Here is a 25,728-nt window from a genome sequence, read left to right on the forward strand (position 1 = left end):
CCGTCCATACCCAGGAAGACCGAGGGAGAGGAACATTGGTTGATGTTAGCTCTGCGAGGATTTGAAGGAAGTACTTTGGAAATTAAGGACTTCCTTTTCTATTTGAAATACTTATCACATCTATGCAGTTCAATAACCAAAGGAACAAATGCCAATAAAACCAATATAATCTACTTTTTTTGTGTGGAGATGATCTGCTTGCTATGGAAAGAAAGCAGGAAGGGAGGGGGAGGATGGAAGATAGGAAGTGACTGAGGGAGAAAGAAAAACCCACTAGGTTGAGAAGCCTAAAAGACCAGGGTTGCAGAGCGTACAATACATTCATGAGCGTGGAAATCAGCCCTCTGGAATACCGACTTCATTGTCTGTTGCCATTTCCAAAGCCTTTTGAAAGTTCCTAGCTTTTTACAGCCCTTGTTAAATATATCTACAGACACGTTACGTTTCCGGGCACCCGGTTAAAGCGAGCCTCTGGCAGGCTGTGAAAGGCTGTGTACACCGTGGACGGAACTGCTCCTGGCTTCGGTCATCACTGCTGACTCAGCCTCCGGCTAAGGATGGCAGACAACCTCCTCCGGGTCTCATTCACCGAAGATGCTCTGCCCCTGGGAGGATGTGACTGGGGAAGGGCGGGCAGTCCGGAGCTGCTGACCTTCTTGAGCTTATCTGGGCTTGGGGAAGCTGTGGGTTTTGGCAGTCCGTGCAGGCTGGGCGGGTTGTCTCGTCCACAGTTCTGCCTCGCACTGCTTTGTTGGCGGTGATTGCTGACTGCGGTGGCAGGGTAGGTTAGGGTGCCCTTGTTGAGGGAACACCGTAAGCTTCCTCCACTCCTCCTGAGCTCCAGGAGCTGTTCTCTGGCTTGACTCAAAGCCTCTGTCAGTTCAAAGCGTTCTTCACACTCTCTCCGCACCGTTTCCTGGAGAAAAGTGTTCTGGAAAGAGATGAGGAAAAAGCAGCCCTGGCTTTAAACAGTTTATGTAAGTGACGAGTTCCTGACAGTTTAAATCAGACTGAGCTGAAGGTCGGAGGCTGTATTCTCTGTCTCTTTACTACACTGCCATGCGCGACAGGGAAGGGAGGAAAAGTGTGTGAGGCTGGAGAGAAGGCTGACAGAATGTTTAGTTCAAGCCTTGTCATTTGTGAGTGAGGTGGGGGGACCCGTTCAGGGTTCTGTAGGTGGTATGGAAGGACTGGGGCAAAAAACCCAGGCCCACCAAGGCTGACATCAGTGGCATTTCAACTTCCTTGCCTCATGTCTGACAGCCACTAAATATTATCTGTAAAGTCTTCACATGTTACTAAAATGAGAGCACAGCCCAATCCATGAAGCAAACTGGTAAAATCATGAGATCGAGAAGAATAACAATATAGCAACCACAGTGGTTAAATAGCAATACTAGTTCTCAGATGCTTTCCATAGGACTTAAACATACAGATCATGCGTCATTCTGTAGGATAATCTCCCCCAATAAAGAACACGGTCTTCTTTTAATTCCAGCAGAAATCTCCCACCAAGTTACCGTAAGCGGTGCTGGATAGCCTGCATTAGTTCACTTCACTGTGCTGTGAAGACTATCTGAGGTAATTAACTTTGTGTTGGGCCCTGGAGAGGATGGCAGCTCTCAGCAGAAGGGCATGGTACAACCAGTCAGGACCCCACACACCTCCAGTGATGCCCACAAAGCCAACATCTGAAAGGCCCCAACACTTCCCAACAGCACCATCGGGGGACTAATCCTTTAACATGGGGGATGGGGAGATCCTCAGTGTCCAAACTACATCACAGCCTCCTACTGAAGAGGCTTGCAACCTCATAAGATTGGCCAGAACTGACCTCTGTGAATCTAATGGAAGAGCAGATGCTATGAGTGTTCAATAAAGATGGGATTTTGGATAGGACTGTCTGTAGAAAATGCAATCTCACACAGTAGGGATATATTGAGGCAGATGTAAGCAATATGATTGGATTAGAGATTCTTTCTTTCCTTCTTTCTTTCTAGCTGAGGAATTCTCCATTTTCACATATGGAGTTCATCACAATTCCCTCAAAAGCCATAGTAAACATTAGGTCTTGGATCTTCCCAGTGTTCAGATACCACAAAATGTCATCCTCAGGCATAATATGGCCATTGTAATCAGAGCAGCTGTGATCTCCCACACTAGATGCTAACACGGGAGGGCTCCTGACATTTCCTCATAGGAGGAGGGAGAAAGGAAGGTCATTAGATGCCCACCTGAGATTCCATCCACTCCCTTTTCTCTCCCGCTCACCCTACTCACTGTAAATAATTCTGCTCTAGATGCCCATGGGCTCAGGAGGAGCTGGAGTATACAGTAGGGGAAGGGTAATTGAAGTATGTTGTGTGTGTGTGTGTGTGTTTGCGATGCTTTTAGGAGGTCGTCACCCACACTGGAGTAGGACTTTATGGAGAGGCAGCTGTTTTGGGGTTACCTATGCTCCTGCTAATAACACCACACCCGTGTTCCTGTAAGTAAGCCCAATAGGACTATGGTTCAGCAAGCTGGGTTTGGCTAGAACTGTTGGTTTGATCGGTCATTGGTGGCCTGTTTAAGGTGAATAGGTGTTTGTTCACGAAAAGGGTTGCTGCATCTGGCATTGCAGGCCAACGGATCTGTAAATAGGAAGAGGGCTAGGGAAATGGTTCGGTTACTATGTGGTTGTCAAGCAATCGTGAGGACTTGAACTCAGTTTTCCCCAACACCCATGGAAAAAGTCAGGGATGGCAAAGCACGTCTCAAATCCTAGTTCTGAGAAGGCAAATGCAGGAGGATTGCTAGGAGCTTTGGGGCCAGCTGGTCTGCCTGAACTAGTGACATGCAGGTTCAGTGAGACATCCTGTCAAAAAATAAGGCGTAGAGTGATGGAGGGAGACACCCAGCATTGACTACTGGACCAGATGAGTTCCATGTGTGCATGTGCTCACACACACACAGGATGAAAAGTCAGTCGTTCAATGTCGTGTCTTAAAAACAGACATACTTGCAGTGATTGCGATCTAGGAATTATCAGCCAGGTTAGCTTGTAAAAATAGCCAAGGCATTTCCAAGTCCGACTCTTAGTGGAAAACATCCTCCCTGTGGGTTTACTGACTAATCTGTCATCAGTGGAAAAGTTACAAATTTCGTAATTAAAATACAATTTGGGCCGAGTATGGGGGTGCATACCTCTAATCCAAGCACCAGGGAGGCAGAGGCAGGTGGACCTCTGTGAGTTCGAGGACAGCCACGAGTACATAGAGAGGCCCTGTCTCAACAAAACCCAAACCAACGACAACATAAAGACTATGGAACAGTTCCAGATCAACGCAATAACTTTTATTAAAGCCATTAGAATGCCGGGGTCAAAGGTCCTCATTTATATTTATATTACATAAACACATGTTTGCCACTCATGTATATTTTTTAAGGTGTTGGTCAATTGTTCACTTCTGCTGGTTTTTGGTTTTTAGAGCGATTGGAAACTACTGGCATGCAGGCTTTGTCATCTGGCTCTCATTAGCTCCACCTGAATACTGGTTGGAAGTCGGGGTTGGGAAATATTAAGCTGCTTACCAGGAAGATTAATAAGGTGCTGTGTTAGGGCCATCACATTTCCTGTTTTTGATATATTTACCAAAAATTTTTTTTAAAAAGGACACAGAGGTGAAGGCTGGTTACATAACTCGCAGAGAACCACTCCGCCTGGGAGCGGTAGAGCCCAGCCACCTCCTAGCCCTGTGCCTGCGTCTGTGTGAGGAGTCTATTTCATCATGGCAAGCATACACATGCCATTTCATGTCTAGGATGTCAAGGTGCTGAAAACTGGGACATTTCCATCCGATTTTCTCAAGATTCTAAACTTTAATGCTCTAACCTTTCTTTCAAAAAGAAAGAGTGCACACATTATTTATCTATTTATAGTACTTATCTAGATATACAGTGCTATCTGTCTATACACATCACTTGCCTATATATACAATAAGCTGGCAAACATGTAGGAGTAACCAAATTTAAGTGGGTTTCAATGAACTAGTATAAAATACTCCTGCTTAAGAAAACCATAAGAGTCAGTATTTTTGAAGCAAGGAAAACTAAGGATAGCAACGAGCACCGAGGCAAACAAGCCAGCGGCCCAAAGGACAGGCACAACAACACGAAAAGATGAAGCAACGCGTTGATGAGCGGAGCTCGCGTTAAAGAGAAATAAAATTCAACCGATCCACTGAACATGACTCTGAGCCGCTAAGAAAGTCACACTCTACAGAAGACACACCCAGGGCTGGTCCCTTCAAAACTGGCTTCAGGCAAGTGGCTGCAGAGAAGGAAAGGGTAGGGTGAACAGAAAGACATCCCCAAGAGCAGGTGCACATAGATCGTGGTGCCAGCAGGCTCCAGGCTGTGCCCTCCAGCCAGGGAGGGCTGAACCAGCCATGGGTTCTCAGACTGCACCCTCCAACTCCTGCTGGACACACTCCAGCCTAGAGGAAGATCAGTGGGTGGGGGCAGGGAGAGGGCAGTGGAGTGTCCTGGTGTGAGGCCAGCCCTCGGCAACTCATCCCGCAATGTTATTAGCCTTCGGAACAAAGGATTAATTCTCTTCCTATTATTTCCCAAGCCAGGAGGACCTTTGAACTGAAAACAGGATCCACAGTTGGGAATTTCACCTGGGCCAAAACCACTGTGATTTATTAGGCAGATATCCTAACACCTTCATTTTCTCTGCTGCCGTCACAACTACTCCCCCTAAGCTGACACTACAACTCAGCTTTGTCCACAGGTAGCTTAGGTCTTATAATTTACTCAGTCATGGTGTACAATAAGGAAACAGACATTAGGAAGTTGCTATTTCAGGAGTGGAGTGGGCCAGCGTGATGACAGACATGTGGATGTAGTCAGTCAGTAGCCATTAGCGGAAATTTTTATCATATACGAAAAGAAGCCCCACCTCTGGTTGGCTATATTGTTTTCAGCAATTAGGCAAGAAGTGTGGGCTGTGCAGACTCTTTTTATTTGCTTGCTTTTTTTGGGGGGGATAGGGTCTCACTATGCATTTGTAGCTGGCCTGGAACTCACTGTGTAGACCAGGTTGGCCTCTGCCTCTCAGAGATCCTCCTGCCTCTGCCTCCCAAGTGCTGGGACTAAAACGGTGTGCACTAGTATACCTGGCTGTAGCAGACTTTTAATATGCATTTTTACTGAGGGACACGAAAAAATGCAAAAGATAGAATATGCTTCATGGGGCTGAAAATTACAAGTAAACACAAAAACAATCAATGAAGCCACCATTCTCTACTTGTCCTAAACGGGATTATTTTGGGCCACACTTTACCATCACATGGTAAAGGAATATCACGTGGAAGTCAAAATGAAATGGCAGGCACCAAGTAAAGAAGGGAAATGGGGTTTCCAAGCAGAGGCAGCAGCAGGAGAGACACAGCCAGGCATGGGACACGGCTGCTGGAAGCCACAGCTTGTAAACGCAGAAGAGACCAGTACTGAGGGAGGAGGAGGCGAGCAAGTCAGATGAGGAGAACTTTGGCAGCGTGTTCACTGGAGTCTTTACTTGGCTCTGAGAGGGCCAGCTGGTTCATGGGAAGAGCTTTCAAGCAGGGCACTGGCACAATCACACTGGCATGAAAAGAAGCTCTCTATGCCAGCTTTGTGAACGACGTCGTGCGGGGAGGTGGGGGACAAAGCTGGAGACAGAGACGCAGGGGCTCAAAGTTTTCATGGAGGGTTAGTGTGGCCTAAGGAGAGAAGAATTACTGTGCCATCCGATGGTGCTGGGCACTGTCTACAGCTACCTCAAAACTCTCAGATCAAGGTTGCTTCAATTGGACCTAAAATAATCTATTGCTTAATTGTATTCCTACAGAGCAGGCTAGTATAAAATTGAAAATGTAAATTAGCTCACCCTCTACTTAAACTTTCTAATATTAGAAGTGGCCAGTTCCCTACTTTTTGAAAATGTCAGAGTGGCTGGTTTTTATATTTATTTCATTCTTTTTTTTTCTTCGCCTAGAGACAACTGAGTGTTTTCAGTTCCAAACACAGAGAAGAAGCAAGGGAAGGCTTGGCCAAGTGACTTGATCACTCTGAAGGGGAGAGCCCCATTTGCGGAGTTTCAGAATCAGCTGTATTTGGCATAACTGGGGGTGTGGGGACGGGCAATGCCAGGAAAGAGGTCTTCACTGAAGAATAAGCACAGATGGCGTTGTTCGTGTTTTTCACTAACGAGACCCTGACCAGTCACGGAATGACAGATGACACAGTTTCTACCAACTCTAACCAGACAGAACCCAGGACAGCGGGTGGCCAGCCAGCTGGGGGGGAGGCACCTGAGGCAAGATGAAGTTCTGTGAGAAAGGTGTGGGTACCAGTTAGCAAAGATGTGCACAGCCGCCGAGCAGCTGTCTGTTCAGCCACAAACACCGCAGAAAGACAAAAAATGGCTTTTTGGTGAAATAGGAATGAGAAACTAAATAAAATTTTAGGAACGAAGATGGATTTTAGGCTGACTGCATTAAAATTACATACTCATGCTTCCAAACACAATAAAACCAACTATCATAGGTGTATCAGAATAAAAGCTACAGAAATGACAAATCCCCTCAGAATAACGGTCTTCAAGAAACAAGTGTTCAAGATGAGGGAGAAGAGGGGAAAGACACGTGGTAATCAGGATTTTCTCCTCTAAGTCATCAATCAGACTCTGATATCTTGTCACCGCTAATGACGTACAACAAAACAGCACCTCCATGTTTCTCTGGATGTCACTCTCCTGATGGCCTCTCCCTTGCCACAGGCAGAGATGCCCATGTCTACCTGTGCTCCTTGACCAAATCCTTGGGTTCTCAGTCCAGCTGTCCCTGCTTTCTGCCAGCTAACCCTAAGCATGACCCGTAGGAACTTTTACCCTTTGAAAGAGAAAACTGATGCTATAGTATGATGTGTCCTTTAGATTTGCATTTCCCCTGCCTCTGCTTCCCAAGAGCTAGGATTAAAGGTGTGCACCACCACCACCTGGCCTATTTTTGAATATTTTTTAACTACCATTAGATGGGCTACAAGAACTACAGAATTTGAAAGTTCTGCCCCTCTTCTTCTCTTGTGTATGGTCTTAAAACAAAAAGATTGAGCTCTGTTTTCCTGTGGATCTGCTTTTTAAAAATTATACTCTTCCTCTTGACTACAAGACCATGACGAGGTCCTTACACTGGGCCGCACCGTCTTGACAGAATCCATGTGGAATGCATAGGAGGGGACCACTGGTACCAGAAATACACGACCTATTTTACTTTGGCTTTAATAACAATATGCTACTCCCTCACATCGTCTGCCCGCTCTCGTTTGCTTCCGATGTTTCAGCTTTTTAGTGTGTGTCTTTTCCCCCAATAAGAATGTTTTGGAATCTTGTTCAAATTTGCATTGCCAGTAGCTTTGTTTTTTCCACTCCCTGTCGGGGAGGGGGATTACCCACCTCCTCCCAGTCCTGCTTATGGCATTGTTGTCGCTGTGGAAGGCCACTCTGCCTTTCAGAGGCCTCAGCCTCCTTCTTACCCTTTCTATAGTTAAAAACAAATTCCACTCACTCCTTGTCCTCTCGAAAGGGAACAGGGCTTTCCTCCCCTTAATTACCTTCCTTAGGAGAACACTAATTTATCTCCATCCTAATGGGAGCTTTCCTCCACGTAATCACAGCTTAAAATTCTCCAGACTCCGAGGAACTTAAAGTGTTTACAGAACATGGCTAGAAACACACAGGACTCTTGGTCTTTTATGACTTTCTTTAGAGCTCACATTCTTCCTGCTCACCAATCCTATGGCTTCCATTGGCTCATTCCCATTTTATAAGCATATTCTGGACATTGGCATGTTTAGCGGGAGAAACGGCCTTGGCAGTTATTTACGCAGACTCCAGTTCTCACTATTTAACCTGAGGTGATATCTTGATAACTTCTGATGGAAAACCCTAGTCTACTTGTCCCTCCTGTGAGAGGTGTTGCCTCCCCCACGTAAACATTTTTCACTAACTTTATTTTATGAACCATACTTTCTCCCCTCTAGTAATGGTTCATTACTATTTACATACTAACCTAATATCTATCTTTCAGAAGCCCATATTTTGTTTCATTTTTAAATATTTTATTTTAGGTGTATATGTGTGTGCTTGAATGTATGTTTGTGCACTGTATGTGTATAGGAGTCCTCGGAGGTCGAAAGAGGCATCAGATCCTTTGGAACTAGAGTTATAGACAGTTGTGAGCTGTTATCTGGCTTCTGGGAATTGACCCAGGCCATCTGAAGAACAATTGCTCTTCACTGCTGAGCAGCCTCTATAGTCCCAGAAGGCCACATTGTAAAAAAGTGAAACTTGTCTTAAAAATGCCTTTCGTTCACAACTAGGAACAAGATGAGATGAGCTCTCCTCAGGTCTCTTATCTATAAAGAGATACACTTCCCGCTTGTAGTTTTGCTAACATCACCTCTAGAGGGTGTGGTTAGAAGATGTAAGTATAGACTCATACATTGGAATACTTGGTTTCTAGTGTGTGGAACTGACTGAGAAAGATTAGGAGGTGTAGCTTAGTTGGAGAAGGTGTGTCACTCACTGGGGGCAGGCTTTGAGGTTTCAAAGGACTGGCCCCATTCCCAATATCTCTTTTTGCCTCCTGCTTGTGGATCAAGATCTGAGCCCTCAGCTGTTGCTCCATGCATCTACCTCCACACCCTTACTCCACCACCATAAACTCTAACCTTCTGGAAGTGTAAGACCAACTAAACCTTTTATTTTATAAACTGCCTTGGTCCTGATGTTTTATCATGGCAATAGAGAAATAACAAATACAGAAGCTTTCGATGGCCCTAAGACCCCATCCTCCTAATAGTTACATCTTAGGTACTTACCTACCTGGTGTGTAGGGTTGGACTTACTGGCTCATTTGGAATGAACAGAATGTAACAAAGCTATGGACAACTGTGGGATGTCACTTCTGTGTTACCTAAGGACTGTGGCCTCTGTCTTAGCTTCTGTCTTGGCACCCACTCTCTACTTGCCCTGGGGGAAGTCAGCAAACACTGTGAATTCTTTTCTGAAGAGGCCCATGTGTCATGGAATTGAGGGACACCATCTGGCCAACAGCCCAGGCTCTCTATTAACAGCCCACAAGAATATTAGCTTGCTAATATAACTTTGCTCATTCGAGCAAGCTAGAAGTCCAGCCTCTCTCAGTAGAGTCTCTGGTTGAAACTTTTGCCTCATAGACACCCTCACACCAGCTCATAGCAGACCCTCAAACACAGACACCCAGCTAAACTACAGCAGCTTCCTGATCCACAGAAGTAAGATGGTGAGGGGGGATGTCTCAATGGTGAGGGGTACTATTTGTACAACCATGAGAACTTGAGTCTGTAACCTAGCACCCAAGTAATAAGTTAGGTGTCTTGCACACACCTGTGACTACAGCTCTGTGGGTGGCAGACGCAGGAGGATGGCTGGGGCTTGTTGGTCTAACTGAGAAACTGAGAGCCCCAGGTTCAGGAAGAGAGTCTGTCTCGGATCAGCTAAGAATGACAGAGAAGGACACCTGACCCTCTCTTCAATCTCCAGGGATGAACACAGTTTTACACACCAGCACCTATGTGAAAATACTCATACACACACACACACACAAACATAAATAAACACATCTTTCAAAAAGAAAAGAGACAATGAAGTCTTACAGTTTGAAGTCACTGGCCTTGGGGTTAATTTGTCAAGTAGTGATAAATTACAGGCTTTTAATGTAGGGTGTCTCTGTCCTTCGGTCTAAGTTTTTCATATGAAAAATTTCAAGTACTCTCTCAAAGCTTTCTTTACCACTTGTTGGAAGGCAGGAAATAGCAGTTACCATTTTGTTCATAATTATTCCTCTACTTATCTAGCATAGTACCTGGCATCTACATAGATGATAACTTCCTTTTCTTTTAAATTTGACCTTTTCCTTTTTCTGTTTGTGCCTTGGTTGAGTCACTTCTTATTTGTGATCCAGACTTGCTAGTCCAGTGACATGGCCTAGCCCCACGGAGATGCTAATATGTACCCACTAGAATGGAATCAGGGATGCTCTTCCCTCAGTTTCTCTAGTGTGCTCCTCTTCTGACTGGACTGAGCTGCTGTCCTCCTACGTGAGACCTTCACTCCACCCTACAACCATCCCTTCCTCCTGCAGCTCAGGTCATCTTGTATGCACTGTTTTGGTGTTTTATGTTTATTTGCTTTACTTTTGTTCATTGTTAAGGTAAAAGCAAGTGATGGGGACTACGGTACTACTGAGGGACAATGGTTTGTACTCTGTCAATTGTATTTTAATAAAATGCTGATTGGCCTGTAGCCAATAGGTGGGACAACCAGGTAGGAGGTAGAGGCAGGTCAATGTAAACAGGAGAATTCTGGGAGGGAGGAAGCCCATTCCTCTGCAGTCTTGACCAGCCACAGAAGAAGCAAGATGTGACTGCATCACCAAATAAGGTACTGAGCCTTGTGGCTAACATAGACAAGAATAATGGGCTAATATAAGTTATAAGAGTTACTAAAAGTCTGAGCTACTAGGCCTATCAGTTTATAACTAATGTAGATCTCTGTGCATTTCTTTGGGGCTGAATGGCTATAGGACTGGGTAAAACAGAAAACCTCAGTCAACAAGGTACTGAGGGCTAAGCCTGGGGTTATCCTGGAATCCACAAGCAGAATCGCTCCTGGAAGAGTGGTTCTTCCTGGAAAAGGAACTTTTGTGTCACAGAGATCCAGATTTGAATCTCAGCTCCCTCGCTGTGTGAGCCTGTGGAACCACCCAGGCTTGTGGGCTCCTCAGCGGAGACATACAAATAACAGCTACTCTATAGTGGGCGGTGCTCTCATGGAGCAGTTTATCCAGTCCCTAGTTCAGCCTTATGATTCTTTATGATAGGCTCATTTCATATCTATTTATTCATATTTATAAGGATGGCAGAAGCTTTCCATTTTGGCTGGCAATTTAAAACTAGCAAGAAAATGGTGTTTATTGTTAACATCTCATATTATCGCTAGCACTTTCCATTCACGTCTTTATTAAGATGCCAACAAGGCCAACAAAAATCTTCCTTCTCACTAGCATTCAAAACCGTCCATTTGCCTTTATATGCTATATTGTCATAAATGGGATCAAATATTAAAATTAATTGCTACACTATTTCTAAACTATTTAGTAGTTTATAAATAAGCAAGAGAGAAAAGTTCTCAATAACAGTGAGTCCACTTCAGTTGTAAAACACTGCTGAAATAGCTCCACACACATAAGACAGAAGACTCAAGCAAGGAAGTTGCAATGGAAGGGCAGGCTGGCAGAGCTGTAAGCCATGAAAGTCAAATTATCTCTACAGTGTCTGGATTTCCTTTTTAGCATAAGCAGCATGTGCTCGGAAAATTATTTGGACAAGATTTAATGTTAAAGCAAGTGATATGTAATCTGTAAAGATTTCTAGGCTTGGAGCTTTTAGGTGATCACTGGCAACACAGAACTTATTCACAGAAAGGGCTCAAGCCATAACGGGACAGCTGTGTCACATCCTGCCCCACAGCTCGCAGAACCTGGCCGAAGAGGGAGCGGAGTCTAAGAAGCAGGACTGAGGTTTCTTGCTAACGTGACAAGACCCTTGTACTTATGGACTCAGAGGCCAAAGCTGCCTGAACAAGACTCCCACCGGATCAAGCCAGTCAGCACTCCAGTATGGAGGGGGGAGGGGCTGGTGAGCCTCCCACCCCTGGCTGAGAAGCAATGCTGACCACTGATGGCTGCTAGGGGAAAGACAGTCAGTTTTTTCTAGGGGTGTGGCCCCGGGTAGATGGACTGTGTCCCAGTGATGGCTGCACACCCACGTATATATGGGCAGCACTAACTGAACTGTTATTTAAAAAAACAACAAACATCAAGTTGGGAAGAGGACATGGGGGAGGGCTGGATGTGTATGGCTACGACTAACAAATATGTCGTATGCACGCGTGATTTTCTCAAAGGCTAAAGAGAACCACCCCACAGAGGGTAAGGGATGCCATGGGGCCAGGGTGTGACTCTTTCCTTGGCGTCAAGCTGCCTGTCACACTTGTGTCTGTTTGTCTGCTTTCTAAAAGGCCGTGCTCTTGGCTGCGGGGTCACCTGCTTCCTACCTCTTCCTGGGACTGGCTGAACTGCTGCAGCAGCTGCGTTTGGGCCAGCATTACTCTTTCCAGTTCATCTGACTTCTGTTTCATTTCCTTCTTCAAGTCTTCTGAAACTGAGTCATCGCGGCTGGCTTCCCGCTTCAAGCGACACTCGAGTTCTGCAACCAGACTCTTCAGGTCTTCGATCTCTTTCCTCTTTGACGCGGATTCTTCAGTATATCGTGCGTGGGATTCATGGAGCTTTTCTTGGAGAGAGGCCACTTCGAGCCGCAGGTCTTTTGTAGCACCTGCGATTAAGTCAGCTATCTGTAAGATAAATGGCACGTTAGTTTACAGGCAACTGTTTCCAGGGAATGGCAGAGTTCTTGCTGTTGCTGCAAAGTTTCTTCTGATAAACCAGGGTGCTTTTCTCCCTTTACGGTAAAAGCAAATCCTATGATATAGAGGCCTTCAGATATTTTTAAAGTCAACACAGATTTTTATTTATTTTTTTCTAAAATGGTATCCCATTGACTACTTGGGCACCCTTGGAAATACTTAAATCTCTGTGACTGTACTGAGTTGCCAAAGGTACTCAATTTTCCACAAACAGATGGGAGAGAGCTTGGCTGGATGCAGGGCCTCCAAGTGCCTGCCTGATGTCTGGAGACACAGTGAGAGAGCCACAGCTGTACTCCTCTGGGGTCAAAACAGCAAGTTTGCCTTTGACGTACTTTTCCCCCTATATATTGGTGTACCCCAAACACTAGCTCTGTCTTCTACAGCAGCACCCCACCCCATCCCTACTTCTCGTAATCACAGATATCCCGAATTGTTCTATAGTGGGGTACCAGTAAACGTTTTCTAAAAATCCCCCTGGGTTAGATCTGTATCTAATTTCAGTGGTGAAATCCCTTTGCCGCTGCTGCTAATCTGCCGCCAGTGGAGACTGAGCAGGGACAAGAGACACGCTTAGCAGGCTCTGGAGAGCCAGGCCTGGCTACAGAGCACTGGTAAGACAACCAGAACAACTGAAGAAGTGTTAAATCTGAGCGACTTGAACTGAAGGCTAAGTAGCCACTAAGCTGGTCATTACGGCGTTCTGGAGAACAGCAGGACAGGGCACCAATGTGCTGCTCCTCACACAAGAGCACTAGACAACCCAGGGAACCTTCTGCCCAAAGCACGCAGTCTGCAGAAGGGAAGAGACTTCTCTTCCTCCTTGAAAAACAAAACGGTGAGCTTGGTGGCTCACTCCTAAATTCTAGCCAAGGCAAGAGAATCACTGGGACTGTGGCCAGCTGGGGCTTCATGGTGAATGCCAGACCAGTGTGAGTTACTGTCTTAAAAAAAAGCCCCAAAACCAACCAAACAAAATCCCAAAACAACAGCAAGCAAACAACAGAAGAGCAGGCATGCCAACCACGTCATAAGTCCTCTACTTATGGTCTAGTAGGAAACCAGCCACGGGGACTCTGGCAACGCCACAGACGCGAGTTTCCAGAGCTCTGGGGACCACTGTTGAAGAACAGTATGCATGAAAAATTAGTTTCAAATGTCCAGTTTACATAAGGAATAACTGCTGGAAGAAATTTCTTCACTACCATGAGTCACTTCAGGCATTAATATTCTACTATTTTTCAATTAATTTAGAAGAAGGAAGGGGGTCACCGTTAGGTCTGAACAGTGGTCCCTCCCTCCGGGCAGAGATGACAAAGAACAGCAAGCTTTCCTGTGACAGGTTTTCAGAGCCACAAATAGGTCTAGATTTTAAAAGGGGGGGGGTTCAACGTTTCAAAATCAGATTTCTCTGATAACATTTGAATTTAGACTTTTCAAGTAACGGTGCCATTTTGTTTGCATCCCTCTGCCCATGGGACCCCAAGCTACTCAGGGCAACTGCCAGGCATGAGGCAAAGGGAGGAAGGAGATGCCAGGAGCTACACAGCAAGATGTGTGGACCTGGCCAGGGCAGACTACGCCATCAGCAGAGCGGAGGCACCAGGCTCCCGGCACATGCATCATGGTTTTAATAGGAATTCACTTTTTAAAAAAATCAGATTCAAAGATGAAATCCTTAAGAATTTCAAGCATCTGCAGGGCATTTTGAGCAGGGCCAGGCACTACTGTGTTGTGTGCTCTCGTAGCTGGCCCTCCTGTCCTCCGGGAACCCCACAACGGCTCCACGTCCGTCTTCACACAAACACAGAGCCTCTTAGGCTGTTGGTGCTTAACATGAATTCTTTAAAAAAATTTTCTTCAATTTATTTATCTTATGTGTATGAGTGTTTGACTTGTATGTGTGTCTGTGTGCCATGTGCATACTAAGGCCAGAAGAGAGGGTTAGAGCCTTGGGAATGGGAGTTACGGGAGGGTGTGAGCCGTCACGCAGGTGCTTGGATTTGGATGGGAGTCACCTGCAAGACAAAATGCTCCCAACACACAGCTTTCTCTCTAGACCCTGACTTGGATTTAAAAAACAAATTCAAAATTATATTTTAGAGACATTTATCTATTTGTGTGTGTGCGTGCACGTGTGTGTGTGTGTGTGTGTGCACGCCTGTGTGTGGCCGTAGGAGGAGATCATGCCGGAGCTGGTTCCCCACTTCCACCATGTGGGGCCCGGGGATTGAATTCACTTTTTGAGGCATGGTGACAAGAGACCTCACCTGCGAGCCATCTAGGACCTCTAGTATGGACTCTTAAGGAGCTATTGCAGTTTCACACTAGCTTTTGATTTATGCTCTTGCCTCTCTCTCCCTCTTTTCTGCCCCTCCTTTTCTTCCCTCCCTTCACTTAAGTCCTACAAAAGCAGGAACAACTTGCCCAACTTGGTGGTATATGTCTGGAATCCCAACCCTTGGGAGGCTGAGGCAGGAGGATGTCTCCTAATTAAGTAAAATCAACAACTAACCAACAAAGGGCACTTTAACAGGCTCATTACTTTTATAGTATTTTTCCTCATCCAAAAATGGATTAATAAAATCAATAAATTTTTATTAATTAATAAATTAAATACCAATAAAATCTAACAGTTACTTAATATTATAATTAATTAATATTAAAACATCTCTATTAATAAATGAAATTAAAAATACCTCTAGTTAAGGAGACTAAATCCTAGGAAGGACATTTTTTTTTTTTTTGGATTTTTCGAGACAGGGTTTCTCCGTAGCTTTTTGGTTCCTGTCCTGGAACTAGCTCTTGTAGACCAGGCTGGCCTCGAACTCACAGAGATCCACCTGCCTCTGCCTCCCGAGTGCTGGGATTAAAGACGTGCGCCACCACCGCCCGGCTAGGAAGGACATTTTTAATTGTGTAAAATGCTTTATTATCTTTGCTATTAGACCAGGAGTCAAGCTAGTCATTAGTTATGTGGTGTTGTCAGTAGAAAGCAAATGCATTCAGAGCTTGGCTGTATGCTTTTGTAATTTACCTCCAGTATCTTTTCTGAACCACTTGTCTGTGTGGGCAGAACAAAGATACGGTAACCATGATCGCACTATCAAGCTAGAGAAAGGAAGGGATGCCTGAGGGGAACAAGAGTTTTGTATCCCTGGACTGCTGCACAGACAGTGGTGACAGACCTTCTTCTGAAGGTCCTCCTGTTCTTGCTGATACTTCTGAATTACTTCCTGGTGCTTTTCTTTCTCAATGTCAAGTTCCAGTTTAGCTTCTTCCTTAAAGAGAAGAGCTTGCTCTTGGAACTCAATGAGATGCCGGGCTCTTTCTTTGGTGAGCTCAGCTTCAATCTGGAAAACAGTTTTCAATATTAAAACACACAAAGCCACTTTACCTTGAAATAAGCACGTTCAATACATTTTCAGACTGTAATTTTTAAAAGAGCCAAACATCAAGTTTGTGATTATAGTAGTCTAAAATTTCTAGTATTAAAAATGCTAGCATAGAAGTTAGCCCCTCAAAGTTGACCTTGGGCCAAATATTCTAGTAACGAAAACCTGGAAATTTAATAGAGGCGACACTTTTTAGAACTACAAAAAGCAGAGTCACGTATACTTAGGATGACTAAGAGCTTAATCATTGACACTGCTAGCTCCATCCTCATCAGGAGGCGTGAGAAAACAAACCAAAGCAAAGCAAACACCCTCTACCCCCACACTGAGGTTGGACTACGTTCAGCTGAAAAAGGAGCAAACGCTGGCGTCCCAGTGGAAGGTTGCAGGGGGTATGACGTCACAGACTGTCATTTTAATGTGACAGAGGCCAGAGGAATGAGGAGGAGACAGACACTCGTGTCCCCATCCACATGTAGGCTCAGACAGAATCGCAATGCTGGAAGGGGACCTTAGAAACCCCTGGTTCAGTCTCTCATGCTTCTGTGGAAAAAACACATAAGGACTTTGGTTTGAGATGAAACTGAGGCTTGGTCCTGGCTCTGACACTTGCTAGCTGCGTGATCTTACTTTTGTGAGTCTACCTCTCCTGGTGGAGCTATAACTAGTTCCTGTGGGAGCCTTGGTGGGGATTAAGTGAGGCAAAGCATCTGCGGAAGCTTGCAGCACGGCAAGAATTCAACAGGCAATGCGGATCACCTCCACGTGCTAGGGCCGCCGTCTACTACGGAACTGACCTCGAAGGACGTTCCGCGGTGCCTCACGCCTCACGGAACCATAACTCACTCCGTCCCCAGCAGGAGTTTCCATTTCAGACACCACTAAGCAAGCATTCAGCAGTTTTTCCTGTAGGTGAGCCAACGTCTTCCTCAGTGTGGCTTTTAACTACTGGCTTTGGCTCTGCCTACTAGATAGAGCAGGGGGGAGACACCGTGAGTAGAAGCTCCCCACTGCGGACTTCATCTCCTGAGATCAGAGATGAGATCCGAGCGACAGACCAGCTCCGGATCGTTCTACGTGTCGTTCTATGAGGTGTGGTGAATGCCTGGATCCCCGGGAAGAGGTGGCCAAGCCTGACTGCTTCTGACTGTTTGATTCTGGACATTCAGAGAAGAGACGAGGTCTGTCCTAATTTCTCAAGGGATCCAGGACACAGAAAGTCTGTAAAGTGAATTAAGAGACTAGCCCCAGCCAGGTGGTGGTGGCGCACGCTTTTAATCCCAGCACTCGGGAGGCAGAGGCAGGCGGATCTCTGTGAGTTCGAGGCCAGCCTGGTCTACAAGAGCTAGTTCCAGGACAGGAACCAAAAGCTACGGAGAAACCCTGTCTCGAAAATCAAAAAAAAAAAAAAAAAAAAAAAAAAGAGAGACTAGCCCCAGGGTCGGCAGGACTTACTGCCCGGAGGACAGGATTGTTCAATGGCAAAGTGTAGACAAAACACGAGGAGATATTCCGGCTCTCTCAAAACACAAGGAGATATTCCAGCTCTCTCAAAATACATTCCTACACTGTTTGGGGAAGAGTGATTGGTGACCTTGAAGGGACGTCACAGGACTGTTCAGAGGGGAGAGAACACTTCTCTGAAGATCAGACGCCTGTGACCACCTGCCTCTAGAAGGACAACTCACAGATGACCTGCACGTTGCACGAGTCTGGACAACACCCCAAAGTCTATTTCTCCCTTTTTTACCCTACGTCTGCACTCAGTATCAGCACCATCCCAGCTGTTCCCTTCTCTCCACAGCACATGAAAGATGCCTTTACCCCAGTTTACTACACCTGTTTTTCCACTATTCTACTTCTGACAAAGGCCCCTCTAACCTTTCCGCAGTCCGTGTTGCATGGGACACAGTTCTTCACGAAACATAGATTCGTTTATTCTCTTAGTGGCTTCTCAATGCATCAATTAAAAAAGAGCCAAAACTCCTCACCAGAATGTTTTACTAGGCCACTCCTGGCCTACAAGACATCTTCGTGGGGACTGCAAAGAACCCCTTCCTTTGGATGAAAACAGGTCACACCGGGTGTTTGCTTGGTAAGCACAGCATGGGCTGGATTCCAACCTGCTTTTCCCGTGGTCAAAACTCTGTGACGGATGCAGTTTGAACTCCGTACATGGCACCCTTTGGCTTTCTCCATCCTGGCTTCCCCGACCTTCCCCATCTGGCTACTGTGCTTCAGCAAAACTGGAAGGGTAAATCAAGAACACACTGAAGGAAAAAACCCTGTCCAAAAGGTTCGGAAAGTTAAAGGCAGAACTTTAAGTGCTAATTGTTTATAAGTTGCCCAGACACTATTTGTTTTAAAGCAACTTGATTTTTTTCAACATTTTTCTTTTCTCTCTCTTTCTCCCCTTCCCCCTTCCCACTCTTCTCTCTTGGCACTGGGGCTGGGGTTGACTCTAGGGCTGACTACATGTGAACTAGAAAGAGCTCTACCACTAAACTATAGCTTCAGGGACTTAAACAGTTTTGGAGCACTCCAGGACAAAATGTCTACCAAGGCGCTAAAGAATCAAGTGTAAAACTGGAAAGAACCTGTAATTATTTCACGACAGACTATATCTTTTAAAATGTGGGTTGATTACTCAAAATTAAAGAATAATTAGGCACATAAAGTAGGCGGGACAGGATAAACCATAAATCAGATGACAGTGGACTTTGGAAGAACTTTCTATAAAAGTAATTTCCTCATTTTGTTTATAGAGGTCATTTAGGAGCTAGACCAGTTGGGTCCCTTGATGGAGATGAAACAAAGAGCAAAGTTTAGGAAGGAAAAGGGGATGCCTGGAGTGAGCACAAGTGAGATCCTCTCCCCTTTGGACTATTGCAGGAAAAGGAGGAAGAAAAAGAATGGACCGAACGGGAAATGGGCAAGAGAAGCGCTGCGGGCAGGCGGGAGAAGAGGACTGGCCGTTACCAGTTTGCTTTCCAGGTGGCACGAGTTAAAGACGAGCGAAACGGAACACTTCGGGGACGCCGCGACAAGGTGTCCCCGCGGCACAAAGCCGCCGACCCCTCGTGATCTGCCTTAATCGATGGCCACAGCGATTTACTTAACCGCATTCCTTACCATTGAGAAGAGGAATTCAGGCCAAGTGTGTGGCTATGTTTTTATACAGACTGTTAAGTGGCTTAGATGGCAAGACGAGTTTCATGCAATATAAATTATTCTTCTGATGATGTTCAAATACAACACAAATTATTTTATATGCAATAAGTCAGTTATTTTTGAAATTGTGGGCAAAAAGATTTCTAAAAATAAGCAGAAGCATTATGCAAGTTCAAAAACAACACAAGGTAAAACCTATGTACAAAGCCTAGGGTTTAGTTTTTTTTCCTGTTCATCTGCGTCCTCTTCTGGTCTAACTCACATCCTTGCTGGAGGCTCCTACTGACTCCAGAGCACATGAGAAGCTGCTTCCGGCCTACCTTTAGTGTTTGCGCTGACGCACAGTCCTTGTATCTCACACACTCTGTGGCTGATATGGAAGAACAAAGTACTGTCTTTTTGCTACTTCCACAGTGAGATTTCTGTGGCTGACTTTGTTATTCTCTGTTGTCCGTGAAGACAATTCCCATGTGATAACATCGCTGCCTGGTATTCAACAACATCCAGCATCTTTCAAATCAACTTCAGAAGCCAAACCAGGAGCTAGACCAGTCAATTCTGTTTGAGAGTGCACAGACCATTGTGAAAATACATCTCCTGAAGAGAAAGTGCTGTGCTGTTTTCCAGACAGAAAGATGAAATACTGTTGAAAACCAGTATTCCTCGTCATTTAACCTGAGAAGGAGGCTGCGAGGAAAAGCACAGGGACCGCGGGGTCTGAGCTGCCACAATGAAACTCACTGTTTTGTACACGAATAAAAAACTGATAAAAGGAGAAAAGCAAGTGAAGCAGCTTCACGGAGGTTACGCAATACAGCAAAGATGGGCACGGGCACAGGGCAGGTGGGCACGCCACCGTTTGGGGACTCTCTGGTTCCGTGAGCTCTGTTCTTTCAGAAAACCTGTCTCTCCACACGCCTACAGAGCACACTGGCTGAAGGCACAGATTCATGGTTTAGTTTGAAAATACTGCGATATTTCTGTTAATGACTTTGAATTTAATTCTACCTTGGCCAGAGAAAATACTTTGCATGCCTCGAATCCTTTCACAGTTTGTAACACAGACTATGGTCCATTTTGGTAAAAGGTTCACGGGCACATGAGAATGTATGTAGCAGTTGGCAGCAGAGAACGCTACAAATAATGCCATGCCAAGTTGGTTAATAGCTTTCTTCGGGGTAGCTTTTAAAGATAAATCAACATGCTATTTTCTATACTATTTATTCCTTCTGTTTTTTTTGGCTACTTTTCTATCTGTTATTAAGGGAAAGATACTAACTTCTAAACCGTGCAACTTTTCCTCCTTGCAGTTCCATCAGGTTTACTTTGTGTACTAATACATATTGTAGATATACTTTTCTGTCTGTCTAATTTGTGTGTGTGATTGTGTACAGTGTGTATGTGCATCCATGAGAACACACGCAGAAGCCAGACAAAGACACTGTGTGTTGTGTCCTGCTTCATTGCCCTCCTGGATTTATTCCCTGGATGCAGCATCTCTCACTGAACTTGGAATCAGGCTTGCAGCCAGCAAACTTCAGCAAATGCCTATCTCTACACCCTACAGCACTGGTGAGAGCCACACCTACCTTTTTACAAGGGTGCTGGAGACTTGAACTTTGTTTGAACACTTGGGATTATTATGATCTCTTATTGAAAGGTCCCCTTTATCATTATGGAATGAATTTTATCCTGGCAATATCATTTACAGGGCTGGGGATAAAATCCATGGTCTTGTTCTTTCTAGGTACATGCTCTATTACTGTTGAGCTGTAATTCTAGACTTCTGATTTTGCATTTTTAAAATAATTTTTTTTTTAAATTTAAGCTAAAGAACCAAGATAGCTAAAACAATCCTGAATAACAACAGAACTTCAGGAGGTATCACCATCCCAATTTTAAGTTGCACTACAGAGCTATAGAAAAAAAAAAAAAACCAAACCGCATGGTATTGGCACAAAAACACTCATGTCGATCAATGAAATATAAGTGAAGACTCAGACATAAATCCACACATCTGTGGGCACTAGAGTTCTGACAAAGAAGCTTGTCTCAGTTAGGTTTGCACTGCTGTGAAGACACATGACCACAGCAACTCTTATAAAGAAACCATTAACTGGAGTGGCTCGCTTACAGTGTCAGAGGTTCAGTCCGTTATGATCGTGAAGGGGAGCATGGCAGTGTGCAGGCAGATGTGGAGCTGGAGCTGAGAGTGCTATATCTTGTCGGCAGCAGGAAGTTACACTGAGGGAAGCTTGAGCAAAAGAGACCTCAAAGCTCGCCCCACAGTGACACACTTCCTCCCACAAGGCCACACCTCCTAATAGTGCCACTCCCTTTGGGGGCCACTTTCTTTCAAACCACCACAAAGCTAGATACATGTACTGGGAAAAGACCAGCATCTTCAGCAAATAGTGCAGGCCTAATTGGGCAGCTGCATGCAGGAGAATCCAAATAGATCCATATTTACCACCCTGCACAAAATTCAACTCCAAATGGATCAAAGACCTCAACATAAAACCTGAAAACATAAAAACTGAACCTGTATAGGTGTAGCCTTGAAATCACTAGCAAGGGAAAAGATTTTCTAAAGAGAACACCACTAGCACAGGCACTAAGATCAATAATTAATAACTGGAACCCCATGAAACTGAGAAGCTTCTGCATGGCAAAGGACACTGTCATCCAGACAAGCTGGCAGTCTCCAGAATCGGAGATGATTTTTTTTTATCAACTACACATTCAATAGAGGGCTAATATCCAAAATTTATAAAGAACTCAAAAAACTAGTTATCAAGAAAACAAGTAAACCAATTAAAAGTTGGGTCTAAACAGATCTAAACAGAATTCTCAACAGAGGAAACTCAAGTGCCTGAAAAGCGTTTGGCATCCTTACTTGGCAGAGAAATGCAAATCAAAACTACTTTGAGAACCCACATCACACCTACCAGGATGGCTAAGATCAATAGAACAAGTGACTTCCCATGCTGGGGAGGATATGGAATAAAAGGAACACTCCTCCACTGCTGGTGGGAGCACAAACTTGTCAGTCACTGGGGAAATCAGTGTGGGGGTTCCTCAGTAAGATGGGTTTTGGTCTACCTCAGGACCCAGCCATCACTCTTGGGCATATGTTCAAAGGATGCTCTAGCCTATCACAAGGTCACGTGCTCAACCGTGTGCATTGCTGCTCTATTCATAATAGCTAGAAATTCAAAATGACCTAGATATCTCTCATTCGAAAAACAGATAAAGAAAATGAGATACATTCACACAATGGAGTATTACTCTATCATTAAAAAATGAAATTTGCAGCAAAATTGATGGAACTAGGAAAAATAATTCTGATCCAGGAAGGCAAATATGGTATGTGTTCACTTATATTTGGGCTATTAGCTGTTAAGCCAAGCTATAGTCTGTAGAATAAAGAGTTTAGGTATGTAGGTAGGGACTAGGGGGGAAAACAGATCTCATTAGGAAGGGGAAATAGGACAGTTATGGAAGGATATGGGGAGGGCTGGATTGGGGTCTCTTCCTTCAGTTTGTTTGTTTTGTCCAATTCCAAAGTGTTAGTATTGTTACATATCATATCACATCGTATCATATCATAATATATTATAATCCCTTAGAGACTGTTGTTTTTTAATGAGAGACAGAAAGGAAATGGATTCAGATGGGCCATGGGGAAGAACTGGGAGGAGTAGAGGGAACAGAAACTGCAACCAGGATGTACTATGTAAGAAAAAACCCTAAACTATATTCTACTTTTAGTTACGTGTGTGTATGTGCATGCGTGTGTGTATGTGTGCATGTGTATGTGTGTATGCATGCGTGTACGTGTGCGTGTGTGTATGTGTGCATGTGTGTGTATGCGTGCGTGTGTGTATGTGTGTGTGTATGTATGTGTGTATGTGTGTGCATGCGTGTGTGTATGTGTGCGTGTGTGTGTATGTGTGTGTGCATGCGTGTGTGTGTATGTGTACATAAGTGCAGGTGTCTGTGGAGGCCAGAGACATCAGATGCCCTGCAGCTGGAGAATCAGTCTAGCATCTGCGATAGTAGCAAGCAGTCCAGCATCTGTGGGTCCTCCTCAAGAGTGCTGCTTACTCTTAATCTCTCCCCATCGCTCTACCCTCCTGATTTTTTTTTTAAAGAAAAATTTATCACTTTTTTTGAGAGATTGGATTATAATGTCCTTTACTGTGTTTGCTTTCTTGTGCTGTGGTCTGTTGAGCTTGGCCACCTACTTTCGTTTAATTCATCAACATTTCTCCATCATTTATTCAGATACTCTGTGTCCCCCTCCTCTTCTCTGATCTTCAGGAATCCTAACTGCCAATGTCAGGCCACTTGAGTTTAGCTCATAGCACACTAATGGTCTGCTTTCATTTTTCGAGACTTTAAGAGAAAATCTCGTTTTCATATAAAAGCTTTTCTATTTGCTGTGCTTTCAGGCGGACTGGGATTTTCTTGTGCGTGTCTAATTTTTCATTGATTCAATGTACTCTTGTATGTATTGTATTTTCCAATCTACATCCTGTTTATAGCTTATGTGACTAAACTTAACATGATGGAAATTTCCTTTATCTCTCAGCGCACGGCAAGCACTCATGGCAACTGTTTTATCTACTAATTTTAACATCCGTATCTTTCTGAATCATTTGAAATATTTATTTTTTATTTTATGGGCATGAGTGTTGTGCCTGAACATATGTCTGTGCATCATGTATGTGCAGTGACCAGAGACTTAAGATGAGGGCATCAGATCCCTTGATACTGGAGTTACAGATATCAGGTGGGTGCTGGGAACTGAAGCTGGGTCCTCCAGGAGACTGGGCCAACTCACAGGCCCCTCTGGGTCAGTTTCTATTCATTGATTTTTCTTTTCATTATGAGTTCTATTCTTCTAGTTCTTTCTGTGTGTGGAAATTATGAATAAGACTTTGGACACACCAAGACAGGATAGATATGGAGTAAATCTCTGAATTTGACAAATACAAATGGGCTAGATATTGTTGATGTATTTATTGTCTGTATATATTATATAATGTTATTGTACTTATTACATGTAGTTTTCTTATGTTAGTTGTAGACTTCTTTTTTAATTTTAGACAAAAAGGGGGAAATGTAGTGTTATTTCACTTTTATTTTAATAAATAAAGCAGACAGTAGACATCGTGAATGTTACTTTGGTATGAGCTATGTTTGGGATCTGTTTGTCTCCCAGAATCTGGGTATGTTGGTATTTCTACAGTTATGTGTGCTATCTATTCTAAGAAACAGTAGAATATCTTAGTTAGACAGTAGTTGCTCACACCTTAAATTCCATCACTTGGGAAGCAAAGGCAGGTAGATCTCCGTGAGTTTGAGGCCAGCCTGATCTAACAAGTTAGTTCCAGGATAGTCAATGCTACACAACAACACCCTGTCTCAAAAAACCAAGCAAGCAAGCACGCACGCACGCACGCACACACAAGAATCAGCTTGTTTTAGGTCTTCCTCTCGATATCTGTCAGGACTAGATCATCATTTCATTCAGGGCTAACAATGCCCAATGATGGAATGCCAACTATGGAAGAGCCTTCTGAGTGCCCTGCTTATCACAGGTTTTCTGGTCTGTCTGGTTAAAGCAGGCTAACGCCTGGCTGAATGTGAGTGTTTGATTCTTTTCTTTACTTCTTTCAGACTGGCCTTCCCTGACTGAAGCTCCCCCACACATACATGTGGACCATTCACCTGGATCCTCCCGCTCTGGAACGCTCTTCTGCAAACACTGTTTTGAGAACTGGTACTAATCGCCTCTTCACGGATTCCCGGTTCACAGAACCTGCCAGGCTGAGCCTGTTTTTCCACTCTCCCGTGTCACAGCCTGAAGACTTTCAGGGGGCCAAGCTACCCACTCACAGGTCCTACCCCGGGCAGATGTCTCACAACCGCTATTTCCTGTCTTTTCCTCCAGGCGTTTATTTGTTCAGAGGGAAGAATAAATCCGGTCATGGTGACTGGATCCTGGTGAAATGCAGACGCCTTGGAAACTCTACATTTGGATGCTGGAGGATGAAGTTAGTATCCGCTCATTTCCTTGCTCTGCAGCCTTGATATATTACCTAACTTCTCCTGTCCTGGCTATTTTTCATCTGTAAAACTGGAACAATGATGTCATAAAAGTTAAAGTCCACTTATAAAAATTATCCCGCACAAAGCCTGGTGTTCCACAAGCACTCTAACAACGGGGCCATTTCGTTATCTGGATGACTGGTTGGTGTCAGACATTCCTTGCAGATGATTCCAGCTCTAAAATGTTTAGATTTTATTAATTCAAAATTAAGCTATGCTCTCAATACTTCAGTCATATGTTTATTATGTACAATTAAAAATGACATTTATAAATAACTTCATCACTGTCAAACTTTAGATTTTGTGTGCCTGTCTTTTTAACGTCCATTGATTGCATGTTAGAACACATTAGGAGTCATATGGCCATTTGAACATTCTAGTGAAAAAAGAATGAGCTTTTAAAAAATTCCTTCTAATTTTCAATTTATTATTTCTCTTTTGCTTGTTTGTTGAGACAGGGTCTCACTATGTAGTCCTGGGTGGCCTGGA

General features: G+C 44.3%; 1 protein-coding gene across 1 annotated transcript in view; it reads right to left on the reverse strand.

Annotated features, from left to right (window-relative positions):
* Window positions 1-529: 529 nt before the first annotated feature.
* Window positions 530-25,728, reverse strand: part of Lekr1 (leucine, glutamate and lysine rich 1) — a 130,051-nt gene continuing 104,852 nt past the window's right edge. Inside the window, exons 11-13 of the mRNA XM_057757128.1 lie at window positions 15,745-15,909; window positions 12,185-12,484; window positions 530-931 (exon numbers count right to left, since the gene is read on the reverse strand). Of these exons, the coding sequence (XP_057613111.1) occupies window positions 530-931; window positions 12,185-12,484; window positions 15,745-15,909 (867 nt within the window). The remainder of the gene's footprint in view (window positions 932-12,184; window positions 12,485-15,744; window positions 15,910-25,728) is intronic.

This window comes from Chionomys nivalis, chromosome 24, assembly GCF_950005125.1.
Source record: "Chionomys nivalis chromosome 24, mChiNiv1.1, whole genome shotgun sequence".
NCBI classification, from domain to species: Eukaryota; Metazoa; Chordata; class Mammalia; order Rodentia; family Cricetidae; genus Chionomys; species Chionomys nivalis.